The sequence below is a fragment of the Macaca mulatta genome, chromosome 1 (assembly GCF_049350105.2).
Source record: "Macaca mulatta isolate MMU2019108-1 chromosome 1, T2T-MMU8v2.0, whole genome shotgun sequence".
Lineage (NCBI taxonomy): Eukaryota > Metazoa > Chordata > Mammalia > Primates > Cercopithecidae > Macaca > Macaca mulatta.
Window position 1 is genome coordinate 60,230,644 of NC_133406.1, and position 18,638 is coordinate 60,249,281.

Here is an 18,638-nt window from a genome sequence, read left to right on the forward strand (position 1 = left end):
GATAGGCTTACATTTTTTCTCTGTCTCTTTATATTATCAGTCTATGATTTCCTCAACTAGATCATGAGTTACTTCGTTTCCTCAAGAGATTATAACATATGAAAGTGTTTGCTTTCCCCAGCCATAAGCCATTTTCCAGCAACTCTAGAATCAATTATTTAAATTATCAAGTGGAGCCAGATCATGAATGTTTAGTCCCCAAACCAATAGGTAAGCTGTTTTGAGACTGATTTTTTTTCTTTTTCTTTTTATTTTATTTATTTATTTTTTTTTTGAGATGGAGCCTCATTCTGTAACCCAAACCTGAGTGCAGTGGCTCAGTGTTGGCTTACTGCAACCTTTGCCTCTAGGCAGATTCAATTGCTCAAGCAATTCTCCTGTCTCAACCTCCCAAGGAGCTGGGACTAGAGGTGTGTACCACCACACCCAGTTAATTTTTTTGTATTTTTAGTAGAGACAGGGTTTTACCATGTTGCCCTGGGTGGTCTCGAACTGCTGAGCTCAGGTGATCCACCTGCCTTGGCCTCCCAAAGTGCTGTGATTACAGGCGTGAGCCACCACGCCCGGCCAAGACTGACATTTTTTTAGTTAAAACATTCACTGATTCAGTCAGTCAGTGTCCATTATTCTCCATTATCCATTACAGAGCCAAATGAAGAAGAAATGCCTGTAAACTCTAAAGCCCCTAAACACTGCTCAAATCAAAGCCCAATGCCAGATTTGCAGCTCGTCCAGCACCCCCTAGAGGACTAAGGGGGAGAAGCATCTGTGCCTTTGCATTCTCACCAGTTTTATGTTTCTGTCTGTACCTACTTGAAGGCAAAACCTTCAAAGACACAGATATATAAATATAAAATTGGTATCACTGGCCCTAAATGAGTCGAAGAAAATACTTGTTTAGCTATCACGCTCTTCATTCAGACTATGGTTTATGGTGACCAACATTGCTAGAGTGATTAATGGCCAAAATCTCTCTGTACTAGGCAAACAAAGGTACAGGTGACTTTCTTGCTGAACTGGGACCCAGTAGAGCTTGGGGCCAGTTGGTCATGTTTGTTGCATGTTCATTTTGCACAGATGCTCAATCCTCCTTGGAGCAATCAGTAGGGAACAGTAGAGGGGGCTAATATCCAGTGAACCCTTAAAAATACAGTAGGTTACTCAAGGAAAGAAAGTGACTTCAGTCCTATTTTTCTAACTCTACCAAATAAAGTACAAAGGCCAGGTGAAATGGGGGAACCATGAGATGGGCTAACCCAGATGTATATGCGGCTCTGTGGTTATGAGGTGTGTTGTATCTTTCTTGACTTTTATTGGAAAGGTAAGTATTTATGAATTCTTGTCAGGAGAAACTCCACCCAGATCCTCGATTGGAGTAGGATTATATGCCAACTTCTGACAGGTGTGCATGTCAGTGTGAGCTGTGCCAGGCCTGCACCTGGTCTTGGCCCACATCAGATGTGATTACTTCTCTACTGCATCCTCCATTCAGCATCAGCCTCCTTGTCAGATCTCCCCTTCCTTTCCTAGGTCCTTGCATGAGAGGGACCCAGCAACCAATTCCCTTTTAGATTGATCCTGGAATTTTTATTTTTATTTGGAAAGATGACTAGCTGACCCTGCTCCTTAGCCCTGCCCTTGCCCATTCTGTGCTGGGCCCTGCCCCTTCTCCTCTCCTCCTTGCCTTGCCTTGTTTTCAATACTGCTTCCCATAGAACATTCCACCAGATTGTTTCCTGCATCTCTCCCTCATGCTTGATAACTTCCAAAGTCTTTCACCTTGATCTGCTTATACTCACTTGTTAAATTGAGTCACTTTCATCATTCATGTCTTTAATGTTATTCCCTGGGAGGCAAGTACCACTTCATACAATGACAATTGTTTGACAATGATTATATTGAAAGCTTTGTTCCAGTGTCAACATCAAAGAAGGGTGAGAGCCAGGGACTTTCCATTGGTTTTTAAATTTGGTCCCTGCCCATTGCTTTAATCTTTTCCATATGCTGTACCATGATCTCCCTCCTCTATCCTCACCATGGCCAAGATGCTTACAGTGAGCAAAGAAGATTGCCCAGTCCTCACCCTCCAATGGCTACATGAGACAGTTTGGCTAGCCTACCTTTATTCCAAGGTGGTCATTCTTTCTCTTTGGGAAAAGAGAGATTCAGCAGTTTGTCTCTGCTTGTTTTTCCTTTTCACTGTTTTTCCCCTTCATGCTACCATTCATTTTCTTGCTTCTTCACTCCCAAACAACTATAACTCCACTAATCTTTCATTTCTATCCTTCCCACTTATAGATATGAGAGACTTTTCTCTGATACCTGGCCACCTTTCTGTAGTCATTATAACCCACAGGATTGTCCATCCTCATACATGAAACCCTATTTGCATAAAAAATCATTATTCTCCTCCCAAAGAGTTGATGGTCTCAGTTTCAGGGCAGTGCAGATGACTACTTAGGAAGGACAGTAGCAGAGTCGGCAGGCCTTTGATATAATTCCATTTATTAAAGTCTTTAAATGTCTTATGGAATATGGGGTATCAGGAAGAATGTCTGTGGACTGGTTATTCTGTTCCACTTGCAACACTGACAGACAGACAGGGCTGGACTAGCACATTGGTCCAACTAGTTTCATTATCATTGGACATTTATGATTTCTCCAGCTTTTTTGCACAGCTATAATTTCCAGAGTATGAGTCTGTTTATGAACACCTTTAAGCAGCTCCCAAACTGCTTGAACTGAGACAAAGAAAGCACAGTTAGCTGTGAATTTAGTGATGCATATAATCATATAGCAGGTCAGAGACAGGTTAGCAGTTATTGGATCCTGAAACAATCTCTCTGGACTGCAGAGGAAAACTAGCAGGGTTAATGAAGCTTCCTACAAAGCAGGTTAGAGGACGATCCAGAGAGCTGACAGTTCTTTCTTATTTGGGTATGTGTCACTTTAACCTTCTAAACAGTACATGCCCTGGCCAAAAAAAAAAAAAAAAAAAGTGCTTAAATAATAGGCCTCTCTTTTATTTTCCTTGTTTTATTTTTTTTAAATAAGTGAGGCCAAGTGCAGTGGCCCACACCTGTAATCCTAGCACTTTGGGAGGCTAAGGCAGGAGGATTGCTTGACCTCAGGAATTTGGGACCAGCTTGGGCTACATGGCGAACTCCTGTCTCTACAAAAAATATAAAAATTAGCCATGTATGGTGGTGCATGCCTGTAGTCCCAGCTACTTTAGGAGGCTGAGGTGGGAAGATGGCTTAAGCCTGGGAGGCAGATGTTTCAGTTTTGTGCCACTGCACTCCAGCTGATGTGACAGAGTCGGACCCTATCTCAGATAAATAAACAAACAAAGTGAGGGTAAGGAGCTGAGTATGGGGGGAAGGTTAGAGGAAGGGAGAGAGAAAGGGGCAGCAGCTAGATTTAAGAACACACCAAGTCCTCATCTCTAATCTCAGTCATGATGAAGGGTCCCTGAAGTTATGCCTAAACCATGTCAATTTGGTTCAGAAGGCTCCAAACCACATGCTGGGCTTTCATTCTCAAAAGCAATCCATATGTGCCTTTTGAGAGCCTGGCGGTTATATTCATATGGCATATTTAGATCTTAGCCAAGCATCAGACACAGCTCTCCTTCCCTGTTGCTTTTCTCCATCATCCTTCCACCTGCCCCCCATTTGCTCCATGACTGCTGCCTTTCTCATTTCCTTTCTTGCATGCAAATTAAAAACAAAAACAAAAAGTCACGTGATTTCTTTGTCCTACTTTTCTCTCCTCTGGTCTGTCTTGTCTCTCTCTGTCTTGTCTGTCTGTCCTTTTCATGTCTCACTCTCTACAGAACCTCCACCAGCTAAAACAGATTCAAACCTTGAAGCAGATGAACGAGCAACTGCAGGCTGAGAACAGGGCCCTGACCCGAGTGGTGGCCAGACTCTCGGAGTCCGTCGAGTCCTCGGACACCCAGGAGCTCTAGTTCTTGTCCCTCCTCTCCAACTCACTTCCCTCCTCCACTACTCCAGGCAGGTTCAGTCTTCTTGTTAGTCCCAGAAGCTCTGTGCTCATCCCCTCCATCCGAGCCTCCATATGCAGGTTCCTGTAAGGCTTGTTTATCTGCAGATGGAAGCAGCCAGGACTGAGATCATAGAATGGGACTTAACAGCCTAGGTCAAGGGAGGCAGTGAGACCTCAACTGGGCTACCAGTATATTCATTTGGTAAGGTCACCACATTACCTTCTCTTCCCCTAGAGACTGAGTATGAATTTGTTCACTCAGCTACATATAGGTATACACAGTATGTGCATATACCTATGTACATACACATGTACATATTTCATTGACAGGGTCATTGCCAAATGGAGATTGATCTTTCTTAGACAATAGTAACCCAAGTGCAACCCGCTCCCCTGGAGCAGTTGGGGTTGGGCCTTGGGTAACCAACGTCAGGGGCTCTCAGTCTTGGCTGCAAGAAACATCTAGGAGCTTTTAACATATATCTATGGGTATATTTTAAACATATACATAGCTTTTAACATATACACATAGGGGTGTCTGGGTCCATCCCCAAATAATCAATGGTCTGGGTTGAGACCCAGGCATCAGTGTTTTTTCAAAGCTCTCCTGTTGATTCTTTGTACAGCCATGGTTAAGAATCATAACCCTTTGGATACCAGACGGTCCTCATGGGTGACAACATTACTGATGGAGAGGACTAAAACTCAAGGTTGGAACTGTTCCTGCCCAGCTCCACTACCAGCAAAAACACTCTCCATCCCACTATTCAAGCATAATTGGATAAGCATTCTTTGCCTCCTTCTGCGGTAGTCTTTGCTTTCTTCTCCCTCCTTAGGAGGCATATCTCTCATTCCTGTCACAAATCTTTGGGCCCTAGAGATGTGCCCCTCCCTGTCCTTAGTGTGTGGGCTGTGAGGCAGATCACAGCCTATGTAAATGAGACCCTCATGGAGCCAGGCCCTCCCTAATGGGGCCAGCTTTGCAAAGGAGATGGCAGGCAGTGGAGCAGAGATCAGAGATTTATTTTCAACTGAGAACCAAAACTGTGCTTGGCAAACTAGAGCCTTTCCCTGGCTATGGATCTGAAAGACAAGCTCACAGACAACTGGTTTTTCTGTCTCAAGATGGTATGATGGGGTCACCACTCCTCTGAGATGAATTTTTAATTGTCAGCAACAACCTAATTAGTCCTGGCCAGAGCCTGTTCTTTCTTTCAGCCTATTTGCTTTTGCCTTCAGGGTTAGTAGCTGGCAACTAATATCCACTAGAACTGAATCACCCGAATTATCATAGGACTGAGCTAATATCCCGCTGTAGATGCTGTCATAGGCAGAAAAAAAATTGAAAGGGAAGTCCTACTATGGCCTGGCTGTAAGCAGCCACTGTTAGGTCCAGACTCCATGCTTTAACGTTAGCCTCAAGATTCCTGGAAATTTTTACTTAGGGCAAACTAGGGACCCCCCCACAAAAAAATGTCCCAGTTATTTTTAGTATCCCTTTGTTGCAAGATCGTATAGGATATGGGGCAAAACTAGATCTCATGCTTTCAGTAGTTAATAACGTTAACAGTTGTCATTTATTAAGGCCTGTGCTGAATACTTTATATAGTTTTTCTCATTTTTTCTCCAAAACCATTATTGTAAAAATGAAAAAAAAAAAACTGAGTCACAGATTAAATAACTTGTCCAAGGTCACTCCGAGAGTAAGTGATAGAACCAAAATTCAAACCAAACATGTCAGGTTCCAGAGTGCAAACTTTTCACCACTGTAATATAAGCTGTCTGCATATTTGGCACAGTTTTCACCATTTGTTAAGCATACGGCCCAAACAATGCGAGAAGGATCTATTGAGCGACTACGCTGTGCCCCCGGTATTACAGCTGAGGGAGGAAGGGCAGCATTCTGCTTTCTCAGCACTGTGACTTCCTTGTCAAAGCCTAACTTCTGAAGAGCCATTTACCTAGCAAAAGATTTTGCTGCCGTGAAGAAAGCCATTGCCTGGTATATGACCATAGCAAGGGTTAGCAAACTGTGACCCACCAGTATGGCCCATAAGCCATACAAATAGTCAAAAAAGAAATCAAAAGAAGAATAATATTTTACAACATATGAACACAAACATTATATGGAATTCAAATTTCAATGTCCAAAATAAAAGTTTTATTGGAACTGAACCATACTCCTTTGTTTACATATTATCGTTATGTCTGTGGGTGCTTTTGTGCTACAACAGCAGAGCTGAAGAGTAGCAACAGAGACTGTTTGACCTGCAAATCCTAAGATACTTGTTGTCTGGCATTTTACAAAAAAAGCTTGCCGATTCTTGCCAGAAGGAAGGATGAGATAACTAAGCCAAACTGGCAGTGCAATCGAGAGATTTTGCTCTACCTTTTTTTTTTTTTTTTAATAGTTCCCTGGAAAAATCATCTTATCTCAGCATGTAGAGCAAACCACTTACCAACAAAATACCAGAGGGAACTCCCTTCCCACTTTCCTTGTAGTTAAAAGCAAGACAGCTCATGTAAGACTCATCCTGAGTCCCTCTCAACCTATGGCTAACCTTGCCCTATGTCTCTGAAGCTTTAGGACCCCTATAGCCCTTTCCTCTTTAACACATTCCTCAAAGACTGTAAGAAGTAATAGTTGAGAAATGTGTACTTAATTTTATTTGCCCAGGGTATCTTTAACACCAAATTGTGGTAAGCTCGGAACTTACAAATTAAGAAACAAAGATCCAGAGATTTAAAATGATAAAGCTTTGTTAAACTTCATACTTATATCGTACTTTCACATATGTTCTTATTTAACCATTATTTAACTTCAAGTGGATATCAGATAACACTATTCATTTCCCCCTCCTCTGAGTTTGAACTTTGTGAGGCTTTTGCCCTGCCTTGATTTCTACATTCCACCTCTTACACTTTTTGCCACTCCCTTTAGATGTCAATTGTAGCATGTTGCAGCTGCAAAACTGCCTTGTCCAAATTTTTTTTCAAGGAATTGAGTTCTTAATGTGGAAATAAATCACTAAAACTCTACAAGACTCTACAAGTTGTTTATACATTTTTTAAGGCAGCTCAGTTCTGATTTGATGAGCTGCTAAGCAGGGAAATGTAATCCATTGCCATATATAGCTTCTTCCTACCTATGGAATCCTATTTTGGAAATGTGGCTTTCACAGTCTCACTTATACCCAAGCTGCAGCCCCAGGATGGGGCATTATAGAGCAGATTGAACACAGAAACATGAGGCCACCCTGGATTTTTTCTAAAAATCTCATTGAAATGAGTTTCCAAGCATTCAATCTGGTAGACAAGGCTACAGGGATAGAGGAATGAAGGAGAGGGCAGCCAGACCTGCTTTGATTAAATCAGAGGTAGGAGACCAGGGTCAAAGGACTGCAACTTTATTTTTATATTTTCTGGATCAGAGTCTTCTTAATGAAGTTTGCAGATTATTTGCCTGCCCTCCCACAGTCATGAGAAGACTCACAGTGATTGTAGGAACACTCAATATCGCAAAGCTGAGTATGTATGTCAACACACTTCCACATCTGTTACCTCCTGTGAGCCTCGTAGAGTCCCTACCGTAGGAGAGAGTAGGACAGGGACTGTTGTTCTTATAGAAGTACAAAAATAGAAATGCAGAGAAGGTGAGTGATCTGCCTAAAGTAATAGATCACTAGTGACAAAGACAATGCTGGAATTTCAGTTTCTAGGCGTCAAACATTTTTGGTGTTTTGTTTTCCATCCCACGTGTAATAAAAGAAGGATCTTTGGAGTCAGGCACATTGGGATTCAGTATTAGCTTTGCTGGGTGCCTTGAACTAGTTCTGGCACTTTTCATTTCCTCATTTGTAGAAATCGGGATAACAACTGTATCATAGTCTCATGAGGCACTAGGGAGACCCTCTAGCACAGTGCCGTCCACATTATAGATATTCTGTAATTTTCCTTTTATTTCCCTGATACAAATTATGTATCTGTGATGCATATTTGTGTACATACACATATATTTATATAATTTAACCTGTATATTCCCTGAGAGATCAAGGAAACAGATTATATTCCTTAAGGCACAGTTAGATCTCCTAAGTGGTTAATAGCAGAGCCAGAGCTAGAACTAAATAGGCCTCATAACACCTCAGCCCAGGTACCCTTTACTGGGGGCATTACCTGCCCCTGGGGTCCTGTAAGTTTAAATGACTAGTCAAAGGACACCTGTATTGAACAGATACAAATGTAGCTTTCTGTAGCCTGCATAGTGGTGATACATTTACCCGCTGTCCTAAATCGCTCTTGCTGCCAGTGGGACCCACACATAAACTGTACCCTTATCAACATCCCATTAGGATTTTTCAGATGCACAGTGTACTTGTCAAAAGTGCCTGATCATGTAACAAAGACTTGGACTTCCAGGATGGGACTTGAGGCTATTAGTTTTCCTTTTTTTCACAAGTTAGACAACAGTATGTGTAATGTTCCAAGATGGCAGAACTGATAAGATTGAGTTTCTACTCCCTCCCCTGCCTGACAAGCATCTATTTCTGTGAATTACAATGCCCTAAAACTGCTGATAAGGCCTCTGGGTATCCTTTGGTGACTGTCAGTGGAGAGCTTTGGCAAGGATTAAATACATGCCTAGTGTTCACTGTGCCTGACAGCTCTGTGACTGTAAGTTTTCTGAGTTTTAATGATTGAAAGTGGATATGTATAGTATGGCCAGTGAGAATTTGGAGGATTATTCACTGAAGGCACCAAGTGGAGGACCCTTTGTGCATATGGCAGGAAAGCTGAGTGCTGCCTCTGTGGCCTTTGCTCTTGTTTTTGATGAGATGTGAAGCAGTATCCTCCTTTAACTCTTCTAGTTGACCACCACCCCCTTTCTGAATTCTTTCCCTATGTCCTCACTAGCCCATTTTGGCTCTCTCCCCAATTTCTTTAGACTAGGGATGAGTTTAAGGGCAGGAGAAATTGAAAGTGGTTACTGATTCAATAGAATGAAAGGATATACAGTGTGAAATGTGAGGTCTGCCTATGAAGAAATAAGATATTACTGCTAAATATGCCAGCTCAAAAGATGGAGGGGCTATAATCTCCCTGAAGATTAACAATACCAACTCAATAAATAGGAAGATTGAAAGGAATTTTATCCCTGGACAAGGGACCATGAGACACATTGTCTCAAAAGGCCCTGATCACCAGGTTGGCCTGGCCTGGTCAGGGAGGGCAAAGGAGGATCCTGCCAGGCTCTAACTCACCTTTCCCTTTCCCTCTGTCACCCTACAGGTGTTAACAGAACTGAAATCCGACAACCAGAGGCTGAAAGATGAAAATGGTGCCCTCATCAGAGTCATCAGCAAACTGTCCAAATAGGCTAGGCTCCAGATTTATGAGGAAACAAAGGGACAGTATTTGCTGCCCCCACCCCTCTTTTCCAGTCCTTGCCTTCCAACCAAAAGAAATGGATGTTTTGGTGGAAGGACACTTCTTTCTAACACCCTCTTCAGTCACTTCTATACACTTTACATTTTCTCTGCACTTTCAATGCCCTGTTCTTCCAAAACCCCTATCCCAAGTTTTATGACAGTTTCAATTGAAGCATGATTGTGATAATTCGAGCCATCTGGAGAATGCTCTGGGGAGTACACTAGGCTCAGCTGTGGACCCCTCAACTTCCTGCTGCTCAGCTACTTTGTCCACATTGGATTTGGTCCAAACATGTAAGGCTTCTACCCAAATCAGTATCCTTCAGCTTTTTACATTGACCCAGTGTCCTCTGATATAGGTGAGTCTTGTGGTAGCCACCCAGGATCCTGATTGGGGTGCCAAGAGAAACAGCAGGATGTTGAATTGATCATCAGATGGCCTCCAGAGCTGTTAGCATCCAAGGTGACAGTGACTGCATTGAGGTGCTCTATTCTTCTTCACCTCTCAGGAACTTTTATTTTTTCTATCAACACCCAGTAATCTCCCTAACTAGTTTTAACCTTTATTCCTCCCTCATACCTAGCCCTTTCCTCAAGGCTCAAATGGCCCTGGCTTCATTTATTCCTTTCCTTTCTATCCTTTTATTTTTTTCCCTCCCCCACCCCCTCACTCAATGGTATAAAAGCTAGGACAGAGCACCTGACCTCAGTTGTCTTTGGCCGTTGTGGGGAATCATTATTCTGGAGACAAGAAAATCATCACTCTGGTGCCTTGGTGGCAGCACCACTGCCCTGAAAGCTAGACTATGGCATAAGTGTCAGCTCATTGTTTTCATCTCCCACTTTCCCCTTCAAAGTGATTTTCTTTATAAGAAAATCTGGCTCTGAATACCCCATTCTGCCTCACTTCCTTGACCTTGTTTTCCTCTCTTCGCTCTGACACCTGCTTCTAATGAGAAATGAAGTCAGTGCAGGGAGGAATGAGAGGTGGGGAGGGGAGATTGTTGGGAGATGGACTAGGAAGTGGAAGCAGGCTGGAAAGACACATATGGTGAAGGTCAAGTATCTGAGGCCACTTGCAACATTGTGGCAAAGAAGGTAGAAGATAGCAGCCCACTGGACTGTGAGAATAGTGGTGAATTTGATTATTTCCAGTGGTTAGATTTAGCGGAGAGATTTACTTTCTTGGAAATTAATAGGGAAATGGCACTTAATAGAGGTTTAATGGAATGAAGTACTTTCAGCCCATTGATGAGAGTCATGGAAGTTTAGAGTGGCAAGGCCCAGAGGTCATTAGGTCCAGCTTTCTATTATTGTGTCACAGGGACCCCTGCTACCACAGTTTTGACCCATGGGCATGGTCAGGTAGCCTCTGGTGGCTATGCATTTATTACTCAAAAGTTGGGCAACTCTAATCGAGAGAGTTTTTCCTGATATCAGCTGAAGTCTGCCTGTGGATTCTCCTTGTAGTCCAGATCTACTATCTGCAACTCTTTAACAGCTCTTCAGATATGTGCAGTGGGTGGTCTCCCCCTCAGTCTTACTTTGAGCTGCTGTTACCCTAGTCCTTTCAGTCATTCCTCATATGGCATGCTTTTCTTACCTGTCACATCTTGGCCATCCTCCTCTAGACAAAACCAGCCTTTAAAATATCATGCCCAGGCCTGGAAAGAATACTCTACACATCCAGTGCAAAATTAAACCATTAGTTCTTGATGATAACCTAGCATTAATACTTACAGTATTTTCCTTTTGTAGGAGCTTTATCCCTTGGTTCACTTGAGTGTGCAAGTCATTAAATCCTCATCATTTTAGGGTTACCAATGATATTCAGTGTTTAGAGTGGTTCATTCCCTTAACATACACTACCTCTGCCTGTTGATTCCTTTCCTGACATGACGTGTAGCTGTCCATGGCCCTCCCTCTGAAACATCACATGCTCTTTAAACTAGAAGCTGTAATTCAAGATCCCAGTTCCATAACAGGAGATATGTTTCCTCTGACAAAACCCCATTTTTAGAGTATATAAAATTCTGTCTTCCATTTCCAACCATTTTTCAAGAGAAGCTGCTACTATCTTGGGACTTTGGATTATCATGGGAGTACTGTAAGTTCAGTTCTCAGGGAATGCTAAATTAGAGTAATAAGTTTTATATCTTTCACTATAAGCATTTCCTTCATTCTGGGAGAGGAAATCAACATAAGGTATTGACTTATTGATTATCCTGGAACATTTTGAATATTGGGGAAGGAAGATGATACTGCTTTCTCAAGAAAAGAAAATTGGATTATTGGGAATACATCTTGACCCTTTTCCACTCAATAGACCAGGGAAAGGGGTTACAGAGAGTCCCCTCAGATCTGTTTGTGCCTTTCAAAAGCACTGGGGGCAGATTCTCAAAACTCTTAGATTGGTGTTGCACCCCTGCCACTTCACATGGCCCTTTCATGTTAAAGCTAACTTTTCTTGCCAGAAAGTTTTCCTTGTGACAAGAAATTTGCAAGCTTTTCAATCTCAGGAATACCGGATTCTATGGCCAGGAACTCATGAAAGTAAGTGTAAACTGTCCTAGGTAATTTCAGGTACTTTCTCTTACGCATTTAATTTTATTAGATGAACTGATTTCTGGTCTATCTCCAGAAATAAAATACCATTCCTTCACAACTGTATTGTCTGGAAGCCCCATGAGGTGGTAGTTATAGGCCTTCTACTAGCCAGCAATTCTCTCTGGATACTGGCATCAGCAGGTCTCCCTTTTCTTGTGCTGCTTGGACAGGTACCTACCACTGGCCTCTTCAGTGGCCATAATCCTCAGTCCTCACCTGCTGGTTTGGACACTCATGTCCAAACAGCTCAAGCTGAATCAATAGCTGCAGACTTGGCCAACAACATGTGGCACAGGTTTATCACTTAACTTAGAGTCTTTACATGAAATATCAGAATGGGAAAGAGAATGTTCTTGGCACAACTCTGTTTTCATTAATTTGTTATTTTTCAAAAACCGAGCCACACCTTTGAAAGTAATGATTTGGCCATTCCAGAGATTCTGTGGCTAAAGTTTGTTTTTCTAGGGCTGCTGATCCCTTTCCAGATAGCTCCAGAGTGTGATGACCCCTAGCCCCATCCCAGTCTCTAGCGAAAGGGTTACGCAAATCTCAGGGTGTTGCCACTAAAGAATCTAAAGAATAGACTTGCTTTGGGCTTACTTAGTGCACTAGATTCTCTAGTGGGCCATTCTCATTTGATGTTCACTAGAACCTCCTTGTCTTCCAACTGCAGGATGTGTTTGCTTCTCTTCTGGGTTTTCTGTGGTTTCTGTGCTAGTTCCCACCCCAAGTTTAAGAAGACTTAGATTCATATATTGCTATCTGAGGCCACTAGTGAGATTTCAGATCACTGTTTTGCAACATTTTACCCATTTCCCTTCCTCAAACCATGTGCTTATTAGATGGTTCCACTCAGGAAGCAAGGAAGCTAAAACTCAACTTAATAGTCTGTGGATCCCATGAAAGTGTGTGTGAACTACTGACCATTTCTCCATTAGAGGCATTTAATTGAGCCAAAGATGATGGAAGAAGAAACTCTCAAAGGCATGTACTTTGTTAGGTGTCTGGATTTTTGGCCCCTTTGCAGCCTCTCCTAGCGACAGACAGACACTGTCTCCTCTCAGAGAAAGGCCAGTGTTTCAGTCCAGGCCACTGGTGAGTGTCGGCACCCTTGAGGTGGGCATGGAGTGAGCAGAAGAAGCCTGAAGAAGAGAGAACTATTTAAAGTGTTGCCAGTTATTCAGCTTCCAGGTGGCTTTGCACCTCCAAAGGTGCAAAAAGGAAAAAGAAAGCAGAAAGGATTCAGCATTTAAGCAAAAAGGAAAGGGAAATTCTACTCTACCGGATAAGCCACTGGTTCCACTGGAGCTTTTCAGTGAAGTAACACTGCAGGAGCCCTGATATCCTTCTCTCAGAGATATCATCAGGGGCCCTCAAACCCCATTGTTTATGCCAGCACTGACCGCACTTTAAGCACACACTTACCAATCAGAGGTGGTGCAAGTGGCCTAAATCTAGGCCCAGTTATTATTGCAGATCTTAGTCACCATACTCTGTTGCCCAGGCTGGATTGCAGTGGTGTGATCTCAGCTCACTGCAACCTCCACCTCCCAGGCTCAAGGGATCCTCTCACCTCAGCCTCCCGAGCGGCTAGGACCGCAGGTATGCACCACCATGCCCAGCTAATTTTTGTATTTTTTTATAGAGATGGGGTTTTGCCATGTTGCCTACGCTGGTCTTGAACTGCTGGTCAAGCAATCCACCTAGCTGGGCCTCCCAAAGTGATAGGATTACAGGATTAAGGCACCATGCCCAGCCCACCATACTGATTTTCAAGGCAGGGTCTAACCCCTCATAAGATGTGAGTTCTTCCAACCCAATAAGAAAGGCAGCTTTGAGGACAGAAAAAGGCAACAGAAAAAGATAAGACCCTAGAAGTCAGAACATCTGTATTCCAAGGCTACTACACCTTCTCCTTTTAGTCATGTGACTTTGGGCACGTCACCCTCCCTGTCTGTAAAATGAGGTTGGACTGGATAATCTTTATGTGCCCTTTCCTTTTGGCTTAAAATTCTGTGATTTATTCATTCTTAGGAAGATCAGAACATTTATTGGGATTTCTGCTTCAAAAATTCTAATCTCAAATATCCAAGTCCACATTTTTTGTTTTCTTCTGGATTTAAACTGTTTAACATGAGCACATCAAGGTTGACTTCTCATCCTTGTTGGGAAGTGAATTTAATATTGAGGGTAATTGAATGATGTTGCAATGGCTTTCCCTCCTGATGGCTTGGTAAGAATATTAAAGCCTGCAGAGGTGGAAATTGGAGCTCATGGAGAAATGGATAGAAAGCAATTTGTTGCAGGCAGCCTTTGGACAAGTTGTTTTAATAGGAAACAGACCCGCTGCTTCATAGGTTTCCTCAACCACCTTTCCTCAGCTTTCTCAAAATGTGATCTACATTGGCTCTTCACACCCAAATAGCAGACTAATAGTTTTTCTGCTTAGCACCATCTGGTTCATTGTCTTGAACTCTGCGTTACAGCAGCAAGAAAATTTTCCTCGATAAGAACCTCAATCTTTAGTTCCATTGAGCTCCCCCTCTGGATTTTGGACTATCAGAAGTAGGAGGTTCTGATACCATTCAAGATGATCTTTCCTTCAAAGCAGGTCTGAAGAGGAGACTACCAAAGCAGTAAGTGTTTACAAACCCAGAGTCCACACAACCACATTGCATGGAACAGCACTTGGCTTTTGCAAGCCTCCTACAGGACCTGGTGTAATTGGAGTGAAAGGGCAGAGACCCTGGAAGTGGAGGTGGCTGTGTGCTGCGATGGGAAGAAGGCAGAAGGCCCAGGGGCTTTGGACATAGAGCAGGGTGGAAGCTGCAAGTACTGGGAAGGAAGAGAGTTTCACAGAACCAAAGCTTTGGCACACAGAGATGAGTTCTGTCTCACTGGTGACTTCATCCCTCAGGCTCCAGCTGAGCAGAGATTTTAATCAGCTTCCTTAATGGGTATTGACACTGCTCAGGAAGTAGTAGACCCTATCAGGGACAGCTACTGATCTCTTATGTTCTGATTAGATTGGAAAATAGATGAACTTCAACTTCATTGTAGTCCAGGAACTGTTGGTCACAGCTATTAGAAATGAGGTGATTTCTGAGGCCTAAGAAAAAACACAGAATCTTGACCATCAGCCAGCAGCTGCATGGTAAAAGAAGATGCATTCACTTCTCCTTGGAGAGTTGGGGTTGAGGGCAAACATAGAACCCAGGTTTGGCTTACAACCCAGTGTCCCGGAAGCCCTCCTTCGGGAGAACTGTAAGTAAGAGGTGGGTGTGTCTAAAGACAATACCATTAATGAATGTTTTGGCCTTACCTAAAAAGGTTTAGCAATTTGGGGATAACTCTTGCATCTAGCTTATGTGTGTTCACATGCACATTTGCTAGCCCGGAGCTTTTAAAATGAGGTCTGGCATATACTTGATTACAAATGAGAACTCAGAAACCAATTTTATCCAAGTATATTACTAAATCCTATCTTTTGTTTTTTCCCCCTCCCTTCTAATCCCCCAAAGGACCTATTTGAGCCGTTCCCCAATTCATCTGCTTATCATTTTGGACTGTGAATCTGCCAGAGTGATATTTTCTGTTATTTCTCCTCCAAATTTTTCCCTGATGTTTCCAATAAAGATTTGCTTGGGTGGCCCCTTAAGGTGACATCAGGATGCTCTTATGTCCTTCCAGGATAAACATACACTTCACTCCTCTCCCTCTCACCTCCCTCCACATTCTTAATTCCTTGCTTTTCTCACTTGGAGCCGAGGGTGCTTTAGCGAGGTGGTTTTCCATGAATCAGCCAAGATTCCCGGAGAAGTTGGATATACCAACTACCACCACCACCACCACTGTCCCCTCTTCCCAGTTTCAAAGCTCCCTGGCTATGCTAATGTCCCCTCAGAGATGAGGTTTGACTTGTAGGCCCGTATGACTCCTCCATAGCCTGGCCAAGGAGACCATGAGTAGCCATATCTGGTTTACTCTTTGTCCTGAGACTGTTTATAGCTTAAAACAGAAGTGTGTCTTCCCAGCACAAACCTAATCAGTGTATCAGTGCATCTGGTGGCAACAGCTCAGCCCATTCAAAGAGCAAGGATTCAGGAAAGGCACACTGATGGTGGGGAGCCTCTTAAGAGCCGCTAATGTTCTCCCAAAATCAGAGTTGAGAGTCAGAGTGCCGGTCCCCTGGGCCCACTGTTCCTGAACAAGGGACACGCTAGGGCCAGAAGTAGCTTGACTCTCGCCTAATATCTGTGCCTTTGCCTGTCCTTTCTCCCATTCTACTGAAACCTGGAACCGAGTCCTGCTTGCCTTCTGATGAAGAGAGGCCACATAAAGAGAGTTTGGAGGAAAAAAGACACCAGGAGGCAGGCTGCGGAGTAGGAGAAGGTTCTGAGAGGATGCAGCAATCCAGAATACCTCCTTTTCTAGCCAGCATCCCTTGAACTTTTGAAAGGTTGTGCCTACCACTGGCTGGCACACCAGGCAATGATTTCTCTGCAGAAGGAAGGAAAGAATGTTTCACCCTTGCATCCTTCTTGGTGAAGATACAGCCTATGCTCAGTTGAGTAGTTCACACTCAAGACTTTGGCTTTATGGTTTTCCTTTCTTCTTGTCTTTGCCCTGACTTTGATCAACAGGGGTGAAAAGAATCACCCTGGTGTCTTCATGCCTCTCCCATTTTAGTGGTAGCATTTTGTGTCTTTACTCCACCCTTCACCCTATTTCCACCAAGGTTAACGCACCAGATATAACTGTTTTTCAGCTGAGTTGTATGGATTAACTTCAGTCCACTGTAAATACACCTGGGATGGGGTGGGGTTGGGGGGTGTTTAGGGAGAAGAAGCCAGACTTGCTTTGTGAACTGAATGTATTTTTATGCAATTTTGAGTGGCCTTTCAACCCTAAGATGAATGGTTTTGTTTTACTGGTTGTTATTATATAGTATTGAGTATTCTGTGTTTCAAAGTTTGGGAATAATAATATTCACATCTATATGATGCCTGTAAACACAACAGTATTTATAAATGAGTAAATAAAACTGTGTTTTAACTTTGTGACTGTCTCCACAGTTCAGAGCATGGGATTTATAGAATCTCACATCTGGGGCAGCCTCTTGTGATTTTACATCCTCTTTACCATTGGTGGGGGCCTTGCCCACCAGCCTGCTACAACTCCTGTCCACATAGAGGCCCCTTCCCCAGGGACAGCCACAGTGAGTCATGGCCACTGATAAGGGTCTCTGGTAGAATCAAGGAATTTCCTAAATGGAGTCAGGCCAAGGAGAAGCCTAGATTGGAGTTCAAAAGAACCATAAAAGAAGATATCAAGGTTCCAAGCTTCAAGTAACTAAGTGTGTGGTTAGTTCTTGGAAGACACCAGGTTTAAGTGACAAGGGTGAGGAGGCCATCCAGGTGACTACTAGCACCTGGGAAAGCTGAGGTCTAGGTGGTGATTTCCTCGGGCTCATGGAAGTCTCCTGCCACCACCCTTAGTCATCTGCTGTATACATAACAGTCTTCATGAGGTCATTGTTTAAGTCGGGAGATCCAGAACTATTCTGTAGTTCCAAACTACAAATGTAGTTAACTTGGGGGTTATTGAAGGTTAAATCTAAACTCAAAATGAAGGAGCCATGCCCAGAAAGGAGCTGTTCAGGCCCGCTGGCAGGGTTTGTACGTAGGTGGCCAGGTCTGACCCCAGGCAGCCAGGATCTGGGTCTGGTTTCTCCATCCAGCAAGCCCTGCCTCTGGCTTTGCTCAGCCTTGTGTTTCCTGCCAAGCGGAAATCCCTGGTCACTGACTTGGTGAGAGGTCAGGGAGGGAAGATTCTTTTCCCCTGCTGTCACCCAGCTGTTTGCAACCCAAGCAGCAGCAGAACAAACACACTTGATGTCATGGTTGAAGAATTCAGTCCTGTCCTGGGGCGCAAAACAGAGGCAAAGAAGCATGACCGATGCAAAGGGTTCCTAGACTGCAAATGTTTCTCTTTCTGACCCCCGCTGGTTGTAGTAAGGTCTGCAGAGACAGTATCACCTAGCTGTCACGTGGTCCAGCCCTCTTCAAGGGAAAGGAGAAGGCCACAGCCTATTAGCAGAGTAAAAAGCTCACATTCTCAGCCAGGAGACCCTCAGGTGATCAATCCCGGTCCTGCTGAAAGGCTCATGCCCCTCACCCTACCCAGCCTCAGGGACTGAAGCAGCAAGACAGGATAGATGTTAAAGGATCTGGGCTCATGCTCCCTCAGGTGGGCAGCTCCCGTCCCTGGCTTGCCTTCACTGCCCCCATGCTGTTGGACCTGATGGACAAACACACATCTAGCCAATGGTGTTCCTGGAGGACAGGTGCTGGTGTAAACTGAAAACGGTAGCCGCTGGTCTATCCTGAAGGAGATGAGACAGGTGGAAGTGGGAACTGAAGAAAGAGTTTTACTCTTCCCTGGTCTTTGGGAGCAATGCTGCCCTACTCTCCCTTTCCCTAAAATTCTGAAACCCTATCCCTGGTCCCTAACACCTTTGCTTTAGAAGTTAAAGACATTTCAAGTTCTTTGCAAAGAGACAATTGAGGACTTTGTAGAAATTCTTTCTTTTCA

General features: G+C 43.5%; 1 protein-coding gene across 37 annotated transcripts in view; it reads left to right on the plus strand.

The window, feature by feature from the left end:
* The window catches only part of PPP1R12B (protein phosphatase 1 regulatory subunit 12B), a 247,708-nt gene that overhangs the window by 219,095 nt on the left and 9,975 nt on the right, over window positions 1–18,638 (plus strand). For 18 of the 37 annotated variants that reach the window (XR_013417842.1, XR_013417843.1, XR_013417844.1 and 15 more), the window contains one exon: window positions 9,298–11,264. The exons of 2 other annotated variants lie outside the window; for them this stretch is intronic. Coding sequence is in view for 7 of the 35 variants with exons in the window: in XM_015120027.3 (XP_014975513.3) it covers window positions 3,836–3,970 (135 nt within the window). In the remaining 28 variants the exon portion in view is untranslated. Of the gene's footprint in view, window positions 1–3,835; window positions 4,017–9,297; window positions 17,105–18,638 lie in introns of those variants that run through there. 17 more of the 37 variants (XR_013417862.1, XR_013417864.1, XR_013417870.1 and 14 more) reach the window with 4 other exon arrangements.